Source organism: Gymnoscopelus microlampas (assembly GCF_963454915.1).
Source record: "Gymnoscopelus microlampas genome assembly, chromosome: 9".
In the NCBI taxonomy this organism is placed as follows: Eukaryota; Metazoa; Chordata; class Actinopteri; order Myctophiformes; family Myctophidae; genus Gymnoscopelus; species Gymnoscopelus microlampas.
The window spans coordinates 57156170-57175828 of NC_139946.1; the positions used below are offsets into that span (position 1 = coordinate 57156170).

At 41.5% G+C, this 19659-nt stretch overlaps 2 protein-coding genes across 5 annotated transcripts in view; one reads left to right on the forward strand and one right to left on the reverse strand.

Annotated features, from left to right (window-relative positions):
- Positions 1-4590, reverse strand: part of med16 (mediator complex subunit 16) — a 43323-nt gene extending 38733 nt beyond the window's left edge. Inside the window, exons 1-3 of the mRNA XM_084066374.1 lie at positions 4473-4590; positions 1990-2128; positions 1234-1341 (exon numbers count right to left, since the gene is read on the reverse strand). Of these exons, the coding sequence (XP_083922500.1) occupies positions 1234-1341; positions 1990-2128; positions 4473-4475 (250 nt within the window). The 5' untranslated portion in view covers positions 4476-4590. The remainder of the gene's footprint in view (positions 1-1233; positions 1342-1989; positions 2129-4472) is intronic.
- Positions 1-19659, forward strand: part of tmem259 (transmembrane protein 259) — a 298209-nt gene that overhangs the window by 262014 nt on the left and 16536 nt on the right. For 3 of the 4 annotated variants that reach the window (XM_084067792.1, XM_084067795.1, XM_084067793.1), the window contains 5 exons: positions 9565-9880; positions 13222-13426; positions 15197-15342; positions 15611-15713; positions 17184-17294. In XM_084067792.1, the coding sequence (XP_083923918.1) occupies positions 9578-9880; positions 13222-13426; positions 15197-15342; positions 15611-15713; positions 17184-17294 (868 nt within the window). In that variant the 5' untranslated portion in view covers positions 9565-9577. Of the gene's footprint in view, positions 1-5311; positions 5932-8002; positions 8096-9564; positions 9881-13221; positions 13427-15196; positions 15343-15610; positions 15714-17183; positions 17295-19659 lie in introns of those variants that run through there. The other variant, XM_084067794.1, reaches the window with a different exon arrangement.

Genomic DNA, 19659 nt, shown 5'->3' on the forward strand with positions numbered 1-19659 from the left:
GGTAGCTGCTCAATCATCTTTACAGAGTAAAGTATAAACTATCAGACGTCTATGTGTGTATGATAATGCTGTCAGAATGAATTTCGTGTTTCGAAAATAATTTGAATGTGAAAACAAATGTATAACATTTGAATGCTAAAATTGCCATTCAAATGTAGTTTAAAACAAATTATATATATATATATATATATATTCAGGGTTCCCACACATTTTTAACAATGAATTTTCAAAACCTTTCCATAACTTTTCCAAAGTATTTTACCCCATTTCCAGGACTATAGAAATCATACAGTGCAACAATGACTCTTAAACCAGTGTGCCATCAATGCCCCAAGACAGACTGGAGTGAAGGTGTCACGTGACAAAAAGAACAGATCTACAAGCTAACAACGTATCAAGTAGCACCGCATGTTACCACAATTTACCAATCTTTCACGTAATGTTAGACTAAAACAATGTATTTTGTTGTTGTCGGGCAGACACCTCTCATCTCCGTATTTAAACCTTTTGTGTTTTTTTGTAAATCATACAGCGTCACACAGAAGCATCAAAAGTAGCAGACCTACAAGCTCAAAACGTGGCGCGAAGCGACGCGTTTTGAGCTTGTAGGTCTGCTACTTTTGCCATTTTAGAATTTGACTCCTGAAAAGTAACAGTTTTGGACATATGAGGTTTTCGACCGACAGAGACGATAGCCAAAGATTTTCCAAAACACGTGATTAATTAATTCCAAACCTTTTCCAGGGCCTGGAAAACTGTTTTCCTAATTTCAAAATATTTCCAGGAATTTCATGACCGTGGGAACCCTGTATATTGTTTTCTTTTCCCTGACCTACCATTGCGAAAACAAATGATTTCATCATGTCTCGCATGATCAACAATAGAGTGTGAGTGCATGCACTGACTACACACAGAGAGTTATGAACGTATAGTCACTGCCATTATACTGTACCACCCTGTGTGTGTCTGTGTTGTGCACGCTCGACCGCACGCCTGTGTTACACCATGTTGGCACACACACACACACACACACACACACACACACACACACACACACACACACACACACACACACACACACACACACACACACACACACACACACACGCACACACGCGCACACACACGCACGCGCACGCACACACACACGCACACACACGCACACGCACACGCACACGCACACACACACGGCGCAGGCCTACAAACACATAAAAGACGTTTAGGACAGCTCACCTGATTGGTCCCACTCCAGACAGGAAATGACCTCAGCGTGGCCAGAGTTGATGGAGTAAACATCCCAGGGGTGTTCTGTATCGATGATGTGGATCATGTGACTCACATCTGCAGCCAATCAGAGAAGAGAGAACAACAACATCATCTTGGTGTTAATCTCCCACATGGGCAAAAACCTAAATCAGCTCATCTGCTCATGATGGCAGACATTTTAACCCATTAAGACCTGGAACTGTGTCATTTTTAGATTTGAGCTAAAAAGCATTATTTTACACTTTGGGCTATTCAAAAATAGCAGATCTACAAGCTCATAGCGCGGCACCGAGTGCCGCGCTATGAGCTTGTATATCTGCTATTTTTGAAAAATCGTGAAAATGTGTGCAAATCTTCTGAATATATGTATTTTTAAAGCAAACATTTTTAACTCAAATCTTTGCTTCTGGGGGGTCCCTGGAACAAAATATTTTGATGGGGGTCCGCGGCCAAATACATATCATTTTGGGGGTCCTTGACATGAAAAAGATTGAGCACCACTGATATAGAAACATACGTTTTTCAGAAAACTGTTGAGATTTAGGAGACATGTAGAATCGGCTTCAGGTCTCAATGGGTTAAGGAGGCAATTAACAATTATACAATGTACAATGTAGTCATTATTATCAGACGCTCTTTATCCAGAGTGACTTACAGTAAACAAGGTAAACACATACATAGAATATTACAATATAAAATGTAATGTTTACTGTCTCTCAGTACCTTTATCTTCGTCCTCAGCCTTCAGGTCTGTAGTGAAGGCCACCAGGTTCCTACAGGACCAGGAACACACCAGAGGAATGGAGGGACAGTGGTTGTTCTTTGGCCTCTTCTCCCACTCACACACATAGGTCACCTCCATCTGTAGATAGAACCACACTGTTAGAACCCACTCACACACACATAGGTCACCTCCATCTGTAGATAGAACCACACTGTTAGAACCCACTCACACACACATAGGTCACCTCCATCTGTATGGATAGAACCACACTGTTAGAACCTTCACTAGAACCTATAGAACACACACAACACCTCCATCTGTAGAGAACCACCACAACACTGTTAGAACATGTAGAACAGTGGTTCTCAACCTGTGGGGGGCTGCCACATATTTGTGTTTTTTTTTTTACATTAACCACTTGAACCCTAGCGTCCCTGTTCTGTTCTGGGGGAACAGAACATTTGACAGAAAATAACACCTTGTGATCTTGTAGATTTTCAGCGAAGAGATTTAGTATAAAGGGAAAAAAGAGTGGACCAAGTACAGAGCCAACGATGAGTTTACTAAGTATTGAGGGTTTAAAGGGATAGTTCACCCAAAACATTACTTTTTTCTATGGATTAAAGTCACCTCATGGAGACATGAATTCATGGACATGTTGTAGTTTGTGTCTCATTCATAAGACAATAATGTGATGACCAGCGGACCGGTAGGCAGCGGTTCCGGTAGGAGACACAAAGGAGACTCTTTGTGTCTCCTACCCGAACCACTGCTGGTCATCACATGATTGTCTTATGAATGAGACAAAAACTAATAAATATCCATTATTATTATTATTTAAGTAGTTAAATAACGTCTGAAAACACACATTAACATGAATCCAACATATTAATATAAAATATAATGTGTAAACTAACAAACACAAACATTAATGTACACACTGATGATAGTCTAAGGTTTAATCTAATCAGCTATGAGGGGTCTTTGACCTGAAAGACCCCTGTAGAAACACTGTCACACTATAGGTTTAACCTTTCAACTCAAAACTTTGTTTTAGCCAAAGATGTCACTTATACCATTGGTTCCAGGGACCCCCAGGGGTCCTTGAGAGAGTTCCAAGGGGTCCCCAGCTAAATGATGGATAGTTAGGAACCAAATGGACCGTTACAGGTCTGTAACTCTGAGAGTGTACACATGAACCCTAACGGGTCCATTTGGTTCCATGTGTGCTCTCTAGAGTTAAATTAACATTGATTTTACAATACAAATTGGGGTCCCAGAGATATAAATGCCATTAAATGGGGGTCCGTAGCCCTAATACATGTCAACCTGGAGGTGGTTGAAATTTTGAATTGAGAATTGAGAATCACTGCTAGAGGCGTAACAGTCTTCTCTTATGGGGGTCCTTGGCATATTATCTTTTCTAATGGGGGTCCTTGGCATATTATCTTTTCTAATGGGGGTCCGTCCGCAGGCTATGAGTGTGCATTTAGAGGTCCTTGACATGAAAGACTTTGAGAAGCAGTGACTTACACTAAAGCTTTAAGTTAAGATCTATCTGTGTCACTCATTCTCCACTTTGATGTCATTATGAATAAAACTCTACATATAGTTATTGTTATAAGAAGCTAAAATGCACCATAGAGTTAAATAATAAAACATTCATGTAATAATAATACCAGCGCATTTTAGAGTAAAACAAAACAACTTAATAAAAAATATAGCTCTGGTCCAACGCTGTGTCAAAAATAAAAACTACAATTTCTCTATTTATTTATTCACTAAAACAAAGTGTTTTATGGAGTTTAAAACGACTTAGTGGAAACACTCTGAGCCCCGCCCCCTCCCCACCTCACTCTAAAACATTGCTTCTCAAAGTGGGGTCTGGGGACCCCCAGTGGTCCTTGAGGGAGTTCCAGGGGGTCCCCAGCTAAATGGATAGCTAAGAACCAAATGGACCCTTACAGGTCTGTAACTCTGAGAGTGTACAAATGGACATTTGGTTCCATTTGTACACTCTCAGAGTTAAATTAACATAGATTTTACAATATAAATTGGGGTCCCAGAGATAGAAATGCCATTAAATGGGGGTCCATGGCCTAAATGCATGTCAAACAGGGGGGTCCTTGTGATTAAAATGTTTGAGAATCACTGCTAGAGCCGTAAAAACCTTCTCTTATGGGGGTCCCTCAGGCATATCTTTTCAAATGGGGGTCCGCGGGCTAATAAGGGTCAATGTGGGGGTCCTTGACATGAACCACTGATCTATAACACACTTTATGACAGAAAATACAATATTTCACCCTGAAGGAAAACATGTAAAAACCAACTGTTTGTTTGTTCCGCCTCTTTTACTAACAGTTACCTTTAAAACCATTAAAAACACTCAGCCTGAGCAGCTCAGCTGGTTATTATTATTACAGTAACATGTAATAACATAATAACACTATAAACATGTTCTACTTCATAATAAACTTCTTACCATTCATTCATTTCAACACGAACAACATCCACAGAAACAACAACAATGCGACTAGGACCCCTCTAGGACCCCTAGAGGACACACAGCTGTCTGATACAATGCCTGGCTGTTAGTGGGGAAAATGTTCAAACGGCCTGAATATAAAATAGGGCTTAATACGTGGTTAATGTATTCATGTTTTATTAATAAGCATCTAAATCAAATATTGTTTTGCGTTACGGGCGTGTGTGTGTGTGCATGCGCGTGCGCGTGCGTGTGCGTGTGTGTGTGTGTGTGTCATGGCTCAAACTTGTTCCCCGTTTTGGCACTTTCTCCATTTACAACCCGTACATCTACATAAAGGTTCTTATTTCAAATATAAAGTGCTAAAACCACCATTATAGATGTATCAATCTAAATCGGGTGGGCCTACGTACATGTATTTTCCGCATTAGTAAATCAAAAGCATTTTAATTTGATTGGCGGTCATTTTCCTCATAGAGTTATAATGTATCAGAGTGTAATATACATCCCTACCGATAGGGTCACGTAGTTGAAAGCATATGAAAGACATTTTAAGAAAATGGCCACCGATCAGATTAAAATGCTTTTTATTGAACAATACAGAGAATACATGTACTTAAACCCATGCGTTTACATTTCTAACATCCATGACCGTGGGTTCAGTCCTTTATATTTGAAATACGTTTATGTAGATGTACCGGCCGGGTGTAAATATAAACAATGACAAAACCAGGTTGAAGTTCCGTCATGACTGTTATGACACGACAGTCATGTTTCAGGGCTTACAGCCGGACCGGAAGTTCCCTCTTATCCTCTCGTCGTTGACTTCCGGGAAAGAGGCCGTGACAGAATGTTATGAACATCAGCAGCTAGATGCTAACCGTTAGCTTCCCTTTAAAGAACTACAAGAACTACAAAACTAACCGACATCTAAAGCTGATATTTAAACCAATATCTGATCCATAAGAACCAATGAAAACGACGCTCGAGCGGCCAGTGGTAGTGTGGACGGACAGCTAGCGTCCCGAAGCTAACTGTTAGCCTGTGTGTGTTTAGTGTGTACGTGTGTGTGTGTGTGTGTGTGTGTGTGTGTGTGTGTTGGGTGGTAGGCTAAGCTAAGCTAACGTTAGCTGCTTTGTGTTTATTTCCTATTGAATGGTTTAATAATGATTATTAAACTATGATAGTGTTTATAACATAGAATAAGCTGTTATAACGTCACAATAATGTGTTAATAACAGCTTTATGAAGCTGTTTGGGAGCAGCTTATAGTGTGTGTGTGTGTGTGTGTGTGAGTAAAATATCAGATCTGTAGAACCTCATACTCAGTGTGATGGACAGCTCTGTGCTGCCGCGTGAGAAGCCTTCCTCATCCTCTTCATCACACTGACGTCATCATCCTCCTCAACATCTGGAAGAAAACACACAGATGTGTTTTCCTACCAGCTGCAGTGATGTGAGTACTTCTACTCAGAGTAGAAATACTCTGTTTTTGACAGTTTTCTTTTGGTAGATTTGCTTCTTTTTTTTTTTGAATATCAGAAGTTTATTACACAGGACTGGTGCTTTAACCCATTGGTTCTCAAAGTGTGGTCCGGGGACCCCCAGGGGTACTTGAGGGGGTTCCAGGGGGTCCCCAGCTAAATGATGTATAGGAACCAAATGTACCCTTATGGGTCTGTAACTCTGAGAGTGTACAAATGGAACGGGTCCATTTGGTTCCATTTGTACACTCTCAGAGTTAAATTAACATAGATTTTACAATATGAATTGGCTGAACTGGCTTATCTTTTCAAATGGGGGTCCGCGGGCTAATAAGTGTACATTTGGGGGTCCTTGACATGAAAAGGTTTGAGAACCACTGCTTTAACCGTATCAATGATTTAAAAGTAACTTGTATCTAAAGTTAATTAATGGTAAATGTAATTTAGATTAGATATCATGTTATTTGACTGTTCACACTTAGTATCCTATAGTTATAGTTTAAAGAGAAATAGAATGTGTCAAACTAGCAATAGATATAGAATGTGTTTGAAGTATCTTCTATAGACCTATTATGTAGCCAAATTATGTTTTTGATATTAAATTGTTTAGACCATACATGGGCAACTGGCGGCCCGGGGGCCACATGCGGCCCCCACCTTCACTTAATGCGTCCCACAGGTTAATATCAGAATAGTGATATGTTATTGATTTCAGCTGTTATGATTCATAACATGCAAACATGACCCGCTTTAATGACTTCAGTCTATATTAGTAGCTTAACGACTAGTATTAACATTCTTTTTTATGTGAAATGTATTTGTATTTAAGTTCATAAAGTTATACATAAACATACGTTTAACTAAATGCATTTGGAATTAAATACAAATGTTACTTTTCACGATTCTAATTAAAAAATAGCAAAAAGAATCAGGAATTCCAATACAAAATTAGCACAAATAGCAGATCTACAAGCTCGAAACGCAGTGCAGCGCGACACGTTTTTGAGCTTGTAGATCGGCTATTTTAGGAGAATGGTAAAAATTCGTATCGGCCAAATACATATCATTTTGTAAAAGCAGAAACAGCAGAAACATAAGCTGATGAAAAGTAAACATTTGAGCTACACGTACTTACTTGGTTATTTCCATTTTCAATGCTTTGTAGAGGCAAATATTGTACTTTTATATTTCTACACATATTTGCCACCTATGTGTTTCTGTATTCATGTTATTACTCTTCAGATTGAGATTATAATTACAAAAATACTTGTTTTCTATCTATTAGATTACATTAACCCATTGAGACCTGGAACTGTGTCATTTTTAGATTTGAGCTAAGAAAACATTATTTTACACTTTGGGCTATTCAAAAATAGCAGATATACAAGCTCATAGCGCGGCACTCGGTGTAGATCTGCTATTTTTGAAAAATAGTGAAAATGTGTGCAAATCTTTGAATATTTATATTTTTTAAGCAAACATTTTTAACTCAAATCTTTGCTTCTGGGGGGTCCCTGGAACAACATATTTTGATGGGGGTCAGCGGCCAAATACATATAATGTTGGGGGTCCTTGACATGAAAAAGATTGAGCACCACTGATATAGAAACATACGTTTTTCAGAAAACTGTTGGGATTTAGGAGACATGTAGAATCAGCTTCAGGTCTCAATGGGTTAAGACAATAATGTGATGACCGGCAGCGATTCCGGTAGGAGACACAAAGAGTCCCCTTTGTGTCTCCTACCGGAACCGCTGACTACCAGTCCGCTGGTCATCACATTATTGTCTTATGAATGAGACACAAACTAAAACATATCCATGAATTCAAGTCTCCATGAGGTGACTAATAGATAGAAAACAAGTATTTTTTTGGGGTGAACTATCCCTTTAACCCCTAAGCCCTATTTTATACAATACTCGGGGCTATTCAAAAACAGCCGATCTACAAGCTCACAATGTTGTTGTGAGCTTGTAGATCGGCTGTTTTCAGAACAAAATGGACAGTGACCAGGTTGTGTCTCTCTTTGTCTTTGTAACACAGATCTGGGAGGAGTTGAGTGTCTATGAGGAGTGTCTGAGCTGAATCCTCTGAGATCATCTAAACCAACACATCAACCTGCTGCAGATACAACAGGTCCTGACAGATCATAACAGATCATAACAGATCATAACAGATCATAACAGATCAGAACAGATCATTACAGATCATAAACAGGCCCTGACAGATCATAACAGATCATAACAGATCAGAACAGATCATTACAGATCATAACAGATCATTACAGATCATAAACAGATCATAACAGATCATTACAGAGCAGAACAGATCATTACAGATCATTACAGAGCATAACAGATCATAACAGAGCAGAACAGAGCAGAACAGAGCAGAACAGAGCAGAACAGATCATTACAGAGCAGAACAGATCATAACAGATCATAACAGATCATTACAGAGCAGAACAGATCATTACAGATCATTACAGAGCATAACAGATCATAACAGATCATAACAGATCATAACAGAGCAGAACAGAGCAGAACAGAGCAGAACAGATCATTACAGATCATAACAGATCAGAACAGAACCATTAATACATCATCGTCTCGCCGCAATTATTTCAGATAATCACAATTGTGCATAATCGTTTCCATGGTGAAAAATGTTCTTACATTTTTAAATATATTGAAAAAAATAGCTGATCTACAAGCTTACAACAAGTCACTTGGTGACATAGGACCACAATGGAAACAAGTCCTCAGGACTTTGTTGTGTTATCCTTTTAGCCTTAATGTCTGCCTGTTCCTCCTGCTGTTTGAGTAGGTTTTCAATCAATCAATCTATCAAAACACATTGTGAGCTTGTAGATCAGCTATTTCTGCTATTCGCTTTATAGATACAAGCTCACAGCTTGTAGATCTGCTATTTTCAAACATTTTAGCACTTTTACTTTTGGTACTTGAAGTATATTTCGATGCCAATACTTTTGTACTTTTACTCGAGTAACATTTTGAACACAGGCCTTTTACGTGTAACAGTATTTCTACATTGCGGTATTGATACTTTTACTTAACCCATTAAGACCTGGAACTTTGTCATTTTTAGATTTGAGCTAAAAAAGCATTATTTTACACTTTGGGCTATTCAAAAATAGCAGATCTACAAGCTCATAGCGCGGCACTCAGCTTGTAGATCTGCTATTTTTGAAAAATCGTGAAAATGTGTGCAAATCTTTGAATATATATATTTTTAAAGCGAACATTTTTAACTCAAATCTTTGCTTCTGGGGGGGTCCCTGGAACAAAATATTTTGATGGGGGTCCGCGGCCAAATACATATCATTTTGGGGGTCCTTGACATGAAAAAGATTGAGCACCACTGATATAGAAACATAGGTTTTTCATAAAACTGTTGGATTTAGGAGACATGTAGAACCGGCTTCAGGTCTCAATGTGTTAGCAGGCAAAGAGTTATTTGTTGTAAGCAGATATAATGTGTTTATAAAGTGTTTATAATGTGTTTATAAAGTGTTTATAAGATGTTTATAATGTGTTTATAATGTGTTTATAAGGTGTTTATAATCCATGTCTTCATTGTCACAGCTCTACCAACACCATGTCAGAACAACAGGCAGGAAACAACGCTGCTGGCGGCGGCGGTAACCACGGTAACAACAACAACAACAACATGCCGCTCAACAACAACAACAACAACATGGGAGGAGGAGGAGGAGGAGGGGGCGGGGGGCCGGGGGGCGGGGCTAACCCCCGCCTCAGGAACCCGAACATAAACCAGAACCCTCTGATCAACGTCAGGGACCGCCTGTTCCACGCTCTGTTCTTCAAGATGGCCGTCACCTACGCCCGCCTCTTCCCCCCCTCCTTCAGGAGGGTCTTTGAGTTCTCTGTCCTGCTGAAGGTGAGACAGGTTCTCTGTGAGGACAGACACACACACACACACACACACACACACACACTGTGCATGGACAGTAAGACAGCTGAGAGTGAGACAGTGTAGGAGAGTGGTTCTCAAACTTTTTCATGTCAAGGACCCCCCCAAAATGATATGTATTTGGCCGCGGACCCCCATCTAAAAATATTTTGTTCCAGGGACCCCCCCAGAAGCACAGATTTGAGTTAAGAATGTTCGCATAAAAAAAAATATATATATTCAAAGATTTGCACACATTTTCACGATTTTTCAAAAATAGCAGATCTACAAGCTCATAGCGCGGCACTCGGTGCCGCGCTATGAGCTTGTAGATCTACTATTTTTTAATAGCCAAAGTATAAAAGGTCATAATTATTGTGACGCTATGCTGAAGGTAAGATTGATTGATTGACATTTTTATTAGGCAAAAAGAATGTAAAACAACACAGTTACATTTATAATGCTTTTGTCTAAAAGGTCCGGCACAAAAAAGTCCTTGTGGGCTTGTTTCTGTTGAGGTCCTTGAATTAATTTCATAGACATATATAGTAGCAACCAAACAGTTCAAAAATCAACATAAAAATACAGAGAAAAAATACCACCATGTACAATATATATATATATATATATATATTCAAAAAAGGGGGAGGGGGGTCGTCTGTCTACAGGGAAACTGGTACTAGCTCCTCTTTTGGCCTCCAGAAAGATGAGTTTTTAGGGCTGTTTTAAATGAGCCCAGAGAACTGCATTTTTTGAGGGATGGGGTTAGACTATTCCATTCCTTGGTGGCCGTGTTATAGAAGGAGAATTTGCCCATGTTTGTTTTATGGGTGGGTGTTACCAGATTGTTGTTTACGCTCCCTCTAGTTTCGTGACTGTGGGTGTGGCTAACTTTTTGGAGGTATTTACTCAGATATGCAGGTATAGGGGGCATTTCGGGCAAATCTGCATTTACAATTTTGAAGACCAGTCCCATTTTTAGTTGTTTAACCCTGTCTTCCACCCTGAGCCAGCCTAGGCTGACAAAGTGAGTGTGAGAGAGGTGGGTCATGGGCCCCAGTCAGAGAAGTAGTCCAATCAGAGAGAGGTGGGTCATGGGCCCCAGGCAGAGAAGTAGTCCAATCAGAGAAAGGTGGGTCATGGGCCCCAGTCAGAGAAGTAGTCCAATCAGAGAGAGGTGGGTCATGGGCCCCAGGCAGAGAAGTAGTCCAATCAGAGAGAGGTGGGTTGGGCCCCAGGCAGAGAAGTAGTCCAATCAGAGAGAGGTGGGTCATGGGCCCCAGGCAGAGAAGTAGTCCAATCAGAGAGAGGTGGGTCATGGGCTCCAGGCAGAGAAGTAGTCCAATCAGAGAGAGGTGGGTCATGGGCTCCAGGCAGAGAAGTAGTCCAATCAGAGAGAGGTGGGTCATGGGCTCCAGGCAGAGAAGTAGTCCAATCAGAGAGAGGTGGGTCATGGGCCCCAGGCAGAGAAGTAGTCCAATCAGAGAGAGGTGGGTCATGGGCCCCAGGCAGAGAAGTAGTCCAATCAGAGAGAGGTGGGTCATGGGCCCCAGGCAGAGAAGTAGTCCAATCAGAGAGAGGTGGGTTGGGCTCCAGGCAGAGAAGTAGTCCAATCAGAGAGAGGTGGGTCATGGGCTCCAGGCAGAGAAGTAGTCCAATCAGTTTGTTTTGGGAGGTTTGAAGCTTAGTCCTCAGTGACACTGAGGTGTTGGAGTTGGAGAGGAGCTAGCATAGTAAAAAAGGGTCTGAATCAGGTCCCCTGAGACGGGTTCTCTGTGAGGACAGACATACATACACTGTACATGGACAGTAAGACAGCTGAGAGTGAGACAGTGTAGGAGAGACAGACAGTAGGACAGCTACTGTGCGGACATGTTCCTGTCTGTCTGCACAACATCTGAAAATATTTGTTTTAGATGTTTTTGTTATGAAAATAGCTGATCTACACGCGTTCTGCTGAAGAATAAAATAAAATGTACATTGGACAGCTTTCAGCTCCTGCTCATTAGTTTAAACATCATAGTTATACTTATGGTTCTTTAAAACTCCACCTAAAGCACGGAGCAGCATTTAATGACACATACCGTAGGGTTGAACCCTTATGTACGTAGAAAACCATTCCTTTTTTACTATTTAACCCATTCAGTTCCAGGAACCTATCTGTGTCATTTTACTTTTCTTTGGCTATTCAAAAATAGCAGATCTACAAGCTCATAGTGCGGCACTCTGTGCTGTGCTATGAGCTTGTAGATCTGCTATTTTTGAATAGCCAAAGAAATCTTAAAATGACACACATTTAAAACAAACATGTTTAATGGGTATAGTGCTGTTTTAAATCACATGACGTGGCCTGGAGGTATGTGAGTCATAAGTGAAGCAGATGACAGGATATGGATATGAATACTAATACACATTTAGTTGTGTTAACATGACATCATGAGGCTGAACATTAACATCCACTGTTGTTATTGTTTAGTCACAAGCTCTTCTTAAAGCTTTTATTGGTTCAATATTTATAAAACACCAAAATAGCACAGATAGCAGATCTACAAGTGAGCTCTAGAGCACCGAAGTCTGACATCATTTACACATCCTACCTGGTTCGCGGTTTTCCACCCCTGTTCTGAATCCCCATAGACGTGTTTAATATCACATCAAATAAGAACTGTGTTCCAAAAATAAACATATGACCCCGGTGGTTTGACTCTTATGGATATGAAGCATCAACTGACGGTGAGAAAACCATAATGTTACTTCCACCAAATTAGTTACATTTTCACCAGAAACAGACTGTATCAAATATAAGTGACTGACTATCATAAACCATACAGAACCTCCTCCCTGACAATATCACAGAGACAGTTTGTTTATTTTTGGACCACAATTCTTATATGAGACGATTCTATGATGACCCAATGTTATTCTCCATAGAGACATGACTTTATGACCCAGGGGATGAACGAGTGACGTCAGGACTTCTGTTCTCTACAGTACGGCACTTTACGCTGCATTGCTGTGTATGAATAGGACTGTATAATATAAATTAAGCTCATTATCCTTTCAAGATTCAAGTTTTATTTGTCACTGACTTATACAGGTACAAGCAGTGAAATGTTGTTGTTGTGCTACGTATAATGGAACATGTATTAAAGCAAGAAAATACAAAATATAGAATGGCAATGATGAAAAGAAAAAGAAACATATATATATACAAATATACAGTGATAGGGTCTTAGACACAGTTGCAGTTTTATAAGCAAAATGCGGTAGTCCTGTAAAGCTCTCTCTCTCTCTCTCTCTCTCTCTCTCTCTCTCTCTCTCTCTCTCAGGCCCTGTTTGTTCTGTTCATCCTGGCCTACATCCACATAGCGTTCTCTCGCTCGCCCATCAACTGTCTGGAGCATGTGAGAGAGAAGTGGCCGAGGGACGGCATCCTCAGAGTAGAGATCCAGAGGAACTCTACCAGAGCTCCTATCTTCCTCCAGTTCTATGACTCTGATGGATTCAGAGGACTGGTTAAAGAGCCCCCTGCTGGTAGGTTTACCTTACTACATGTATATACACTGATACATAGATAGATAGATAGATAGATAGATCGATCCAGAGGAACTCTACCAGAGCTCCTATCTTCCTCCAGTTCTATGACTCTGATGGCTTCAGAGGACTGGTTAAAGAGCCCCCTGCTGGTAAACACACACACACACACACACACACACACACACACACACACACACACACACACACACACACACACACACACACACACACACACACATAGCCTGGTTCCAGACGAATCTGCCTTTGCAAAATTGCATGCACTTTAGCCCTCGGCAGATTAGGTCTGGCCCCCCTCCATAGAGATTTCAATTCTCTCCCTCCGCAGTTGTGCGGAGCCAACCAGGGCCCAGTATCCAAATGTGGGCGGGCTTATCACCTTATTTGGAGCAATGACGTACAAGGAAGCACTGCTCTGATTGGTTCGTTCAAGGAAGCACTGCTCTGATTGGTTTAGGTCTAACCAATAGAGTCCGTTTGGATCTTTTTGTAACCGCCCCTTAGAAGAAAATCTACCGTTGATAGGGACCAGACTAATATCCACGCAGTGTGTCGTGTGATATTGTCTGGCTACGCGAGGCTAACACACACACACACACACACACACACACACACACACACACACACACACACACACACACACACACACACACACACACACACATACTTGGAAACAACTTGTTTTGCTTTGATGTCATAACTTGATGTAGTCATCACGGTACAGTCTGGCTGTAGTCGTCTTGCTTGTCGCCGTTGTTGTTCCCGGCGGCACGGCGAGGACGCTGGCGGCGGCGCTGTTGTGTGTGCTGCTGTTGCAGCTGCCCTGTGCGGCCAGCTCGTCGGCAGGTCGCGGTGGCCCGGACACACCGGCAGCGCTGCTTGCAGGAGGATCTGGCAGCGGCAATGTCTTGCTGATGACGGCGAAATTTAGCGTCTTCTGGCCCTGGGTGCATCTCTTCTTTGCTGGTGGAGCTCTCATCATCTTGTAGTAATAATACTGAGTGCCAAAGCATGTACCCTGTGCCCCTTTTATACAGTAATATTAACAACATATTTGCATTCCCATAGACCAATTATTTGTTTACTAACATTGAGCCTGGACGCACAGGTGATTGTTTCACGCAATCAATTCCCAACCTGTTTCGGGGTGCGCTGGTTTCAGCACACCCCAACCCCCTCTTGTGTGTGTTGGCTAGTGAGACGCGTCCTAACGAGACCTGATATAATGGGTTTCGTTGCGCGCATACTGGCTGCACGCAGCCAGTATGACGTCGTCTGTTAAGGGGTCTATGGGTGATGATCACAGTGATCACCCATAGGAATGCAAATATTCAGTGTAGCGGCTACACTGAATGGACTCGGGCGTGGTTGAGTGTGAAACGGTCCGGATGACGGCCGTATCGATTGACGGATGCGCTATTGTTCTCGAGGGGCTGGTTTCACACTTTCTTCAAAGCTCGCGGTACACCTCGCAAGTACCCGCGGTACAAAAGTGTACCATCTACCGCGGTTGATAAACACTGGGCTAGTGAGACACATGATGAAAATTGTTTAAGTGAGTCATGTTGTGATGACCACACACCGCCCACTTCACACTGGGTGTGATTTTTATTCCTTTGTTTTTGACGATGTGTTCCCAGATTGACATCATGCAGACGAATGGAAACTACTCTGAGTGTTATGCTGAATAATTGTGATTATGTCACATAGTAGCGATCAGTCGATGATGTCATCCATCGTTATCCACAGGAGAGATGGAGGAGGAGGCGGGGGGAGTGGGCGGAGCCACAGGCCGGGGGGCCGGGCTCAGTCTGTCCCCTCCCCTACAGGAAGAGGACGAGGAGGAGGAAGAGGAGGAGCTAACCATGGAGATGTTTGACAACAGCTCCGTACAGGTGAGGAGGGGAACTGCACCCGTGGGCTGCAACGCTTTTTAGATCTGCTATTTTTGTTTTTAAAAAATGATGATAATAATAATAAAAGAAGGTAAAACACAAGGTGATTATTTAAGCCGTTTAGACCTGAGGCCCATTCTAAAAATACCTTCTAAATACTAACAGTTTTCTGAAAAACCTTTTGTAGCTAAAATGACATGGATTCTCTCTCTCTCTCTCTCTCTCTCTCTCTCTCTCTCTCTCTCTCTCTCTCTCTCTCTCTCTCCAGTTTGAGTTGGACATAGAGCCCAGGTTGAAACCTTCAGTCAGATCAGGATCAGTCGGTGTCAACGAGAGTCAGGACCTGAGCTTCAGCCAGCCTCCCAGTAAAGGTAAAAACTACCATATGTTACTACCAGTAAAGGTAAAAGCTACCATATGTTACTACCAGTAAAGGTAAAAACTACCATATGTTATTACCAGTAAAGGTAAACACTACCATATGTTAGTACCAGTAAAGGTAAAAGCTACCATATGTTACTACCAGTAAAGGTAAAAACTACCATATGTCGCTACCAGTAAAGGTAAAAACTACCATATGTTATTACCAGTAAAGGTAAAAACCATGTTTAATCTCTGTGATAACCCAGACAGCTCATAAACCACATGTTGTTGATGAAGAGTCTGTATTAGAGATAGCCTTCACCTTTGACCCTCGTTGCCACTGTCGCAAAATTGCTTGTTCAGGGTAAATGGTAAATGGTGCATTTATATATCGCTTCTATCCGAAGCGCTTTACAATGATTGTGCCATTAACCCATTCACACACACATTCATACACCGATGGCGGAGGAAACCATGCAAGGCACCAACCTGCTCATCGGGAGCAATTAGGGGTTCAGTGTCTTGCTCAAGGACACTTCGACACTAACTCTAGAGGAGCGCCCCAGCCCGGGATCGAACTGGGAACCTTGCGGTTTTCCAGTTCACACTACCCGGCCACTCTACCCCTGAGCCACTGCCGCCCCCAGGGTGGGATGTCGGGTCTCTTCTCTACATGTAAAGTGTCTTGAGACAACTTGTTGTGATTTGACACTTTAATAAGATTGAATTGAATTGAATTGACCCTAGCCTAGAGGAAGCTTTTTATCAAATCAAATCAAACTTTATTCATAAAGCACGTTTACAACAGCAGAGCTGACCACAGTGCTGTACCTGGTCAAAACTAAAAACTAAACAAAACACAAGAAAAACATCAGAGGATCAAATGCATTAACACGTAGCAAGAGGTGCAAAGTTAGAACACGTGAGGTAAACTCAATGCAGTTTAAAGCCAGGGAGAACAGATGGGTTTTAAGTAGGGCTCAGAAAACCCCATAGACTGGGAGAGACAGACTATTCCAGAGTCTAATGACCAGGTCATTAAATACCAACCATCCTACATACTGTACCATCTCAGAGCTGGGCTATAGGTGCAGACTATTAGTTTTATACTGTATGTGTCAGCCATAGGACATTATACCCACAGACTGGTTGTTAGAGGGTTTCAACCACTCAGGATGCCCCAAAAAGGCTGGCAAAGTCTCTGCGTTAATGTGCAGCCCCCACATGGAAACGCTGTAGAGTACTGAGTACTTATACTGTTACTTATACCTATAGAGTACTGAGTACTTATACTGTTACTTATAGAGTACTTAGTGACATGCTTATTGTATCATGAAGATGATGATGTGAATGTAACCTTAACTCTACCTTTAATATGTGTGTCCTTGTCTGCTCTCCTTTATGTGGATATAAATACATTGTTAAAATGTGTGTGTGTGTGTGTGTGTGTGTGTGTGTGTGTGTGTGTGTGTGTGTAGTATGGCCTCAGGAGGAGTACATCGTAGAGTACTCTCTGGAGTATGGGTTCCTACGTCTCTCTCAGAACACCAGACAACGACTCAACATCCCTGTGATGGTCGTCACCCTGGGTAACACACACACACACACACACACACACACACACACACACACACACACACACACACACACACACACACACACACACACACACATTTGAAATATTTATTTATGTCCACATAATAAGAAGTACAGGATGTACAAAGGACATAAACACTGCCAGTGCAGTCAGTCAGTCAGATGAAGGGAAAACAGTCAGTTACAAAGTGCATGTAAAGCAGAGCATTGTTACATACAAAACAAAAGATGTCATACTTGTCGAACACAGTGGACAACAATCATGGGTAAAGGAAACAACGCCTCCTCCACATTGGCCACAGTTACATGGACATCATGTATTCATTCACAATGAACTCATTCCAAATAGAGGAATCTGTTCCACTCACCTGTTTACATGGGACCTGAATAAAAGTATTCCTCATTTACATGACCAAAGCATTCATTCAGAATATAACTTTTGACATGCACAAAGTGGTTCCCACCTACGCCCGGGCATGGACCAGGGGGCACTACCCAGAGCAGAGTTTCCCCTGGTGGGCATGGGAGGAGGCAATAGCCCCCTTGTGCCTCCACGGCGGAGGTCTGTAGGTCGTAGGCAGGCCGGTAAGCAACGCACGACTCCTGGCCAGGCAGCGTTGTATGTGGTACAAGCCTGTGTTCTTTTGTTATCGCCGTTTTAATGCAAAAGTAGCAGATCTACAAGTTCAGACCAGTTTCTTTTTTTTTGTATTGGTACCAGACACGGTAAAACGTAGGCTAGCCTATACGATTTGTCACATTTCTCTCGTAGGTACGATGACGTCATCGCGCATTCGCACATGGTCATTATAGTAATAAATAATAATAGGCCTACATAAACACCGGACCGCTCATGGTCATTATAGTGATAAATGGAGAGAGAGAGACTACAGTCTATGAAACAAGGCACGCTCATTTATGGCAAAAGTACACAAGTATTGGCATCAAAATATACTTAAGTAGAAAGTATAAGCTACTCATTATTCCGAGTGTCACGTTTTTCTTGTATTATTATGAAAAAGCTTTGAAACATGCTGTAACTCATTCACTGTGAGGAAAACCGTGGTGCGCACACGGGTTGAATGCGGGGTCTGTCGCCCTAAAACACAATCGCCCCGGGTCAAAACAAAAAAAGTGTGGACAGGGATTTTTTTATTTTTATTGTCATGTGGCTTTCATGTGGAATCATTAATTTTATCCCGCAGGAGCGACCGTGGCCGAATTAGAGATTTGATAGGTCATTTTTGGACAATTCTGACAGCACTACTAAGCACGGACATGCACAAAGGAATGCATGTATTCCAAACAGAGAGGAGTGTTCGGAATAAAGTGTTTACATGGTCAATTCCGATTCAAACGGTCTATACCACCCCTCCAAACCCGAATGGTCAGACTGGAATGGAATATTCTATTCCAATTGAGGTGTTTACATGAGCATTTCTATTCTGAATGAATTCATCCATTCATTCATTCCGAATAGAAGTGTATTCATTCCGAATGAAACCGTCCATGTAACAGCAGCCACTGAGCGTCTTCCTATAACAGCTGATATTGAGCAGTACCTTGCTGATTGTTTAGCCCTCCTTTTGGAGAGGCCGGCCATTAGAAGACCCCTCACAACCAACTTGTGTCCTATAGACTACCAAACCCAAAAGTTTACATCAGTAGCCTAGCTGAGAGATGGTCTGCTCTAGCTGATGATATTTTAGCACTTTGGTTAGGAAGGCTTCCTCTAAGCTGTAATCAAAAGTACAGCCGACCTCCAGAATGAACACCTCCCTGTGGTTTTCATTAACAACAATGACATCAGGGGTGTTAGCTGAACTGTTAGAGAACACAGAATCATCATTACACAGGTTAAACATGTTATAATGTTAGAGAACACAGAATCATCATTACACAGGTTAAACATGTTATAATGTTATAGAACACAGAATCATCATTACACAGGCTAAACATGTTATAATGTTAGAGAACACAGAATCATCATTACACAGGTTAAACATGTTATAATGTTAGAGAACACAGAATCATCATTACACAGGTTAAACATGTTATAATGTTAGAGAACACAGAGTCATCATTACACAGGTTAAACATGTTATAATGTTAGAGAACACAGAGTCATCATTACACAGGTTAAACATGTTATAATGTTAGAGAACACAGAGTCATCATTACACAGGTTAAACATGTTATAATGTTAGAGGACACAGAATCATCATTACACAGGCTAAACATGTTATAATGTTAGAGGACACAGAATCATCATTACACAGGCTGAACATGTTATAATGTTAGAGAACACAGAATCATCGTTACACAGGTTAAACATGCTCGGCTTCACAGTAGAATGCT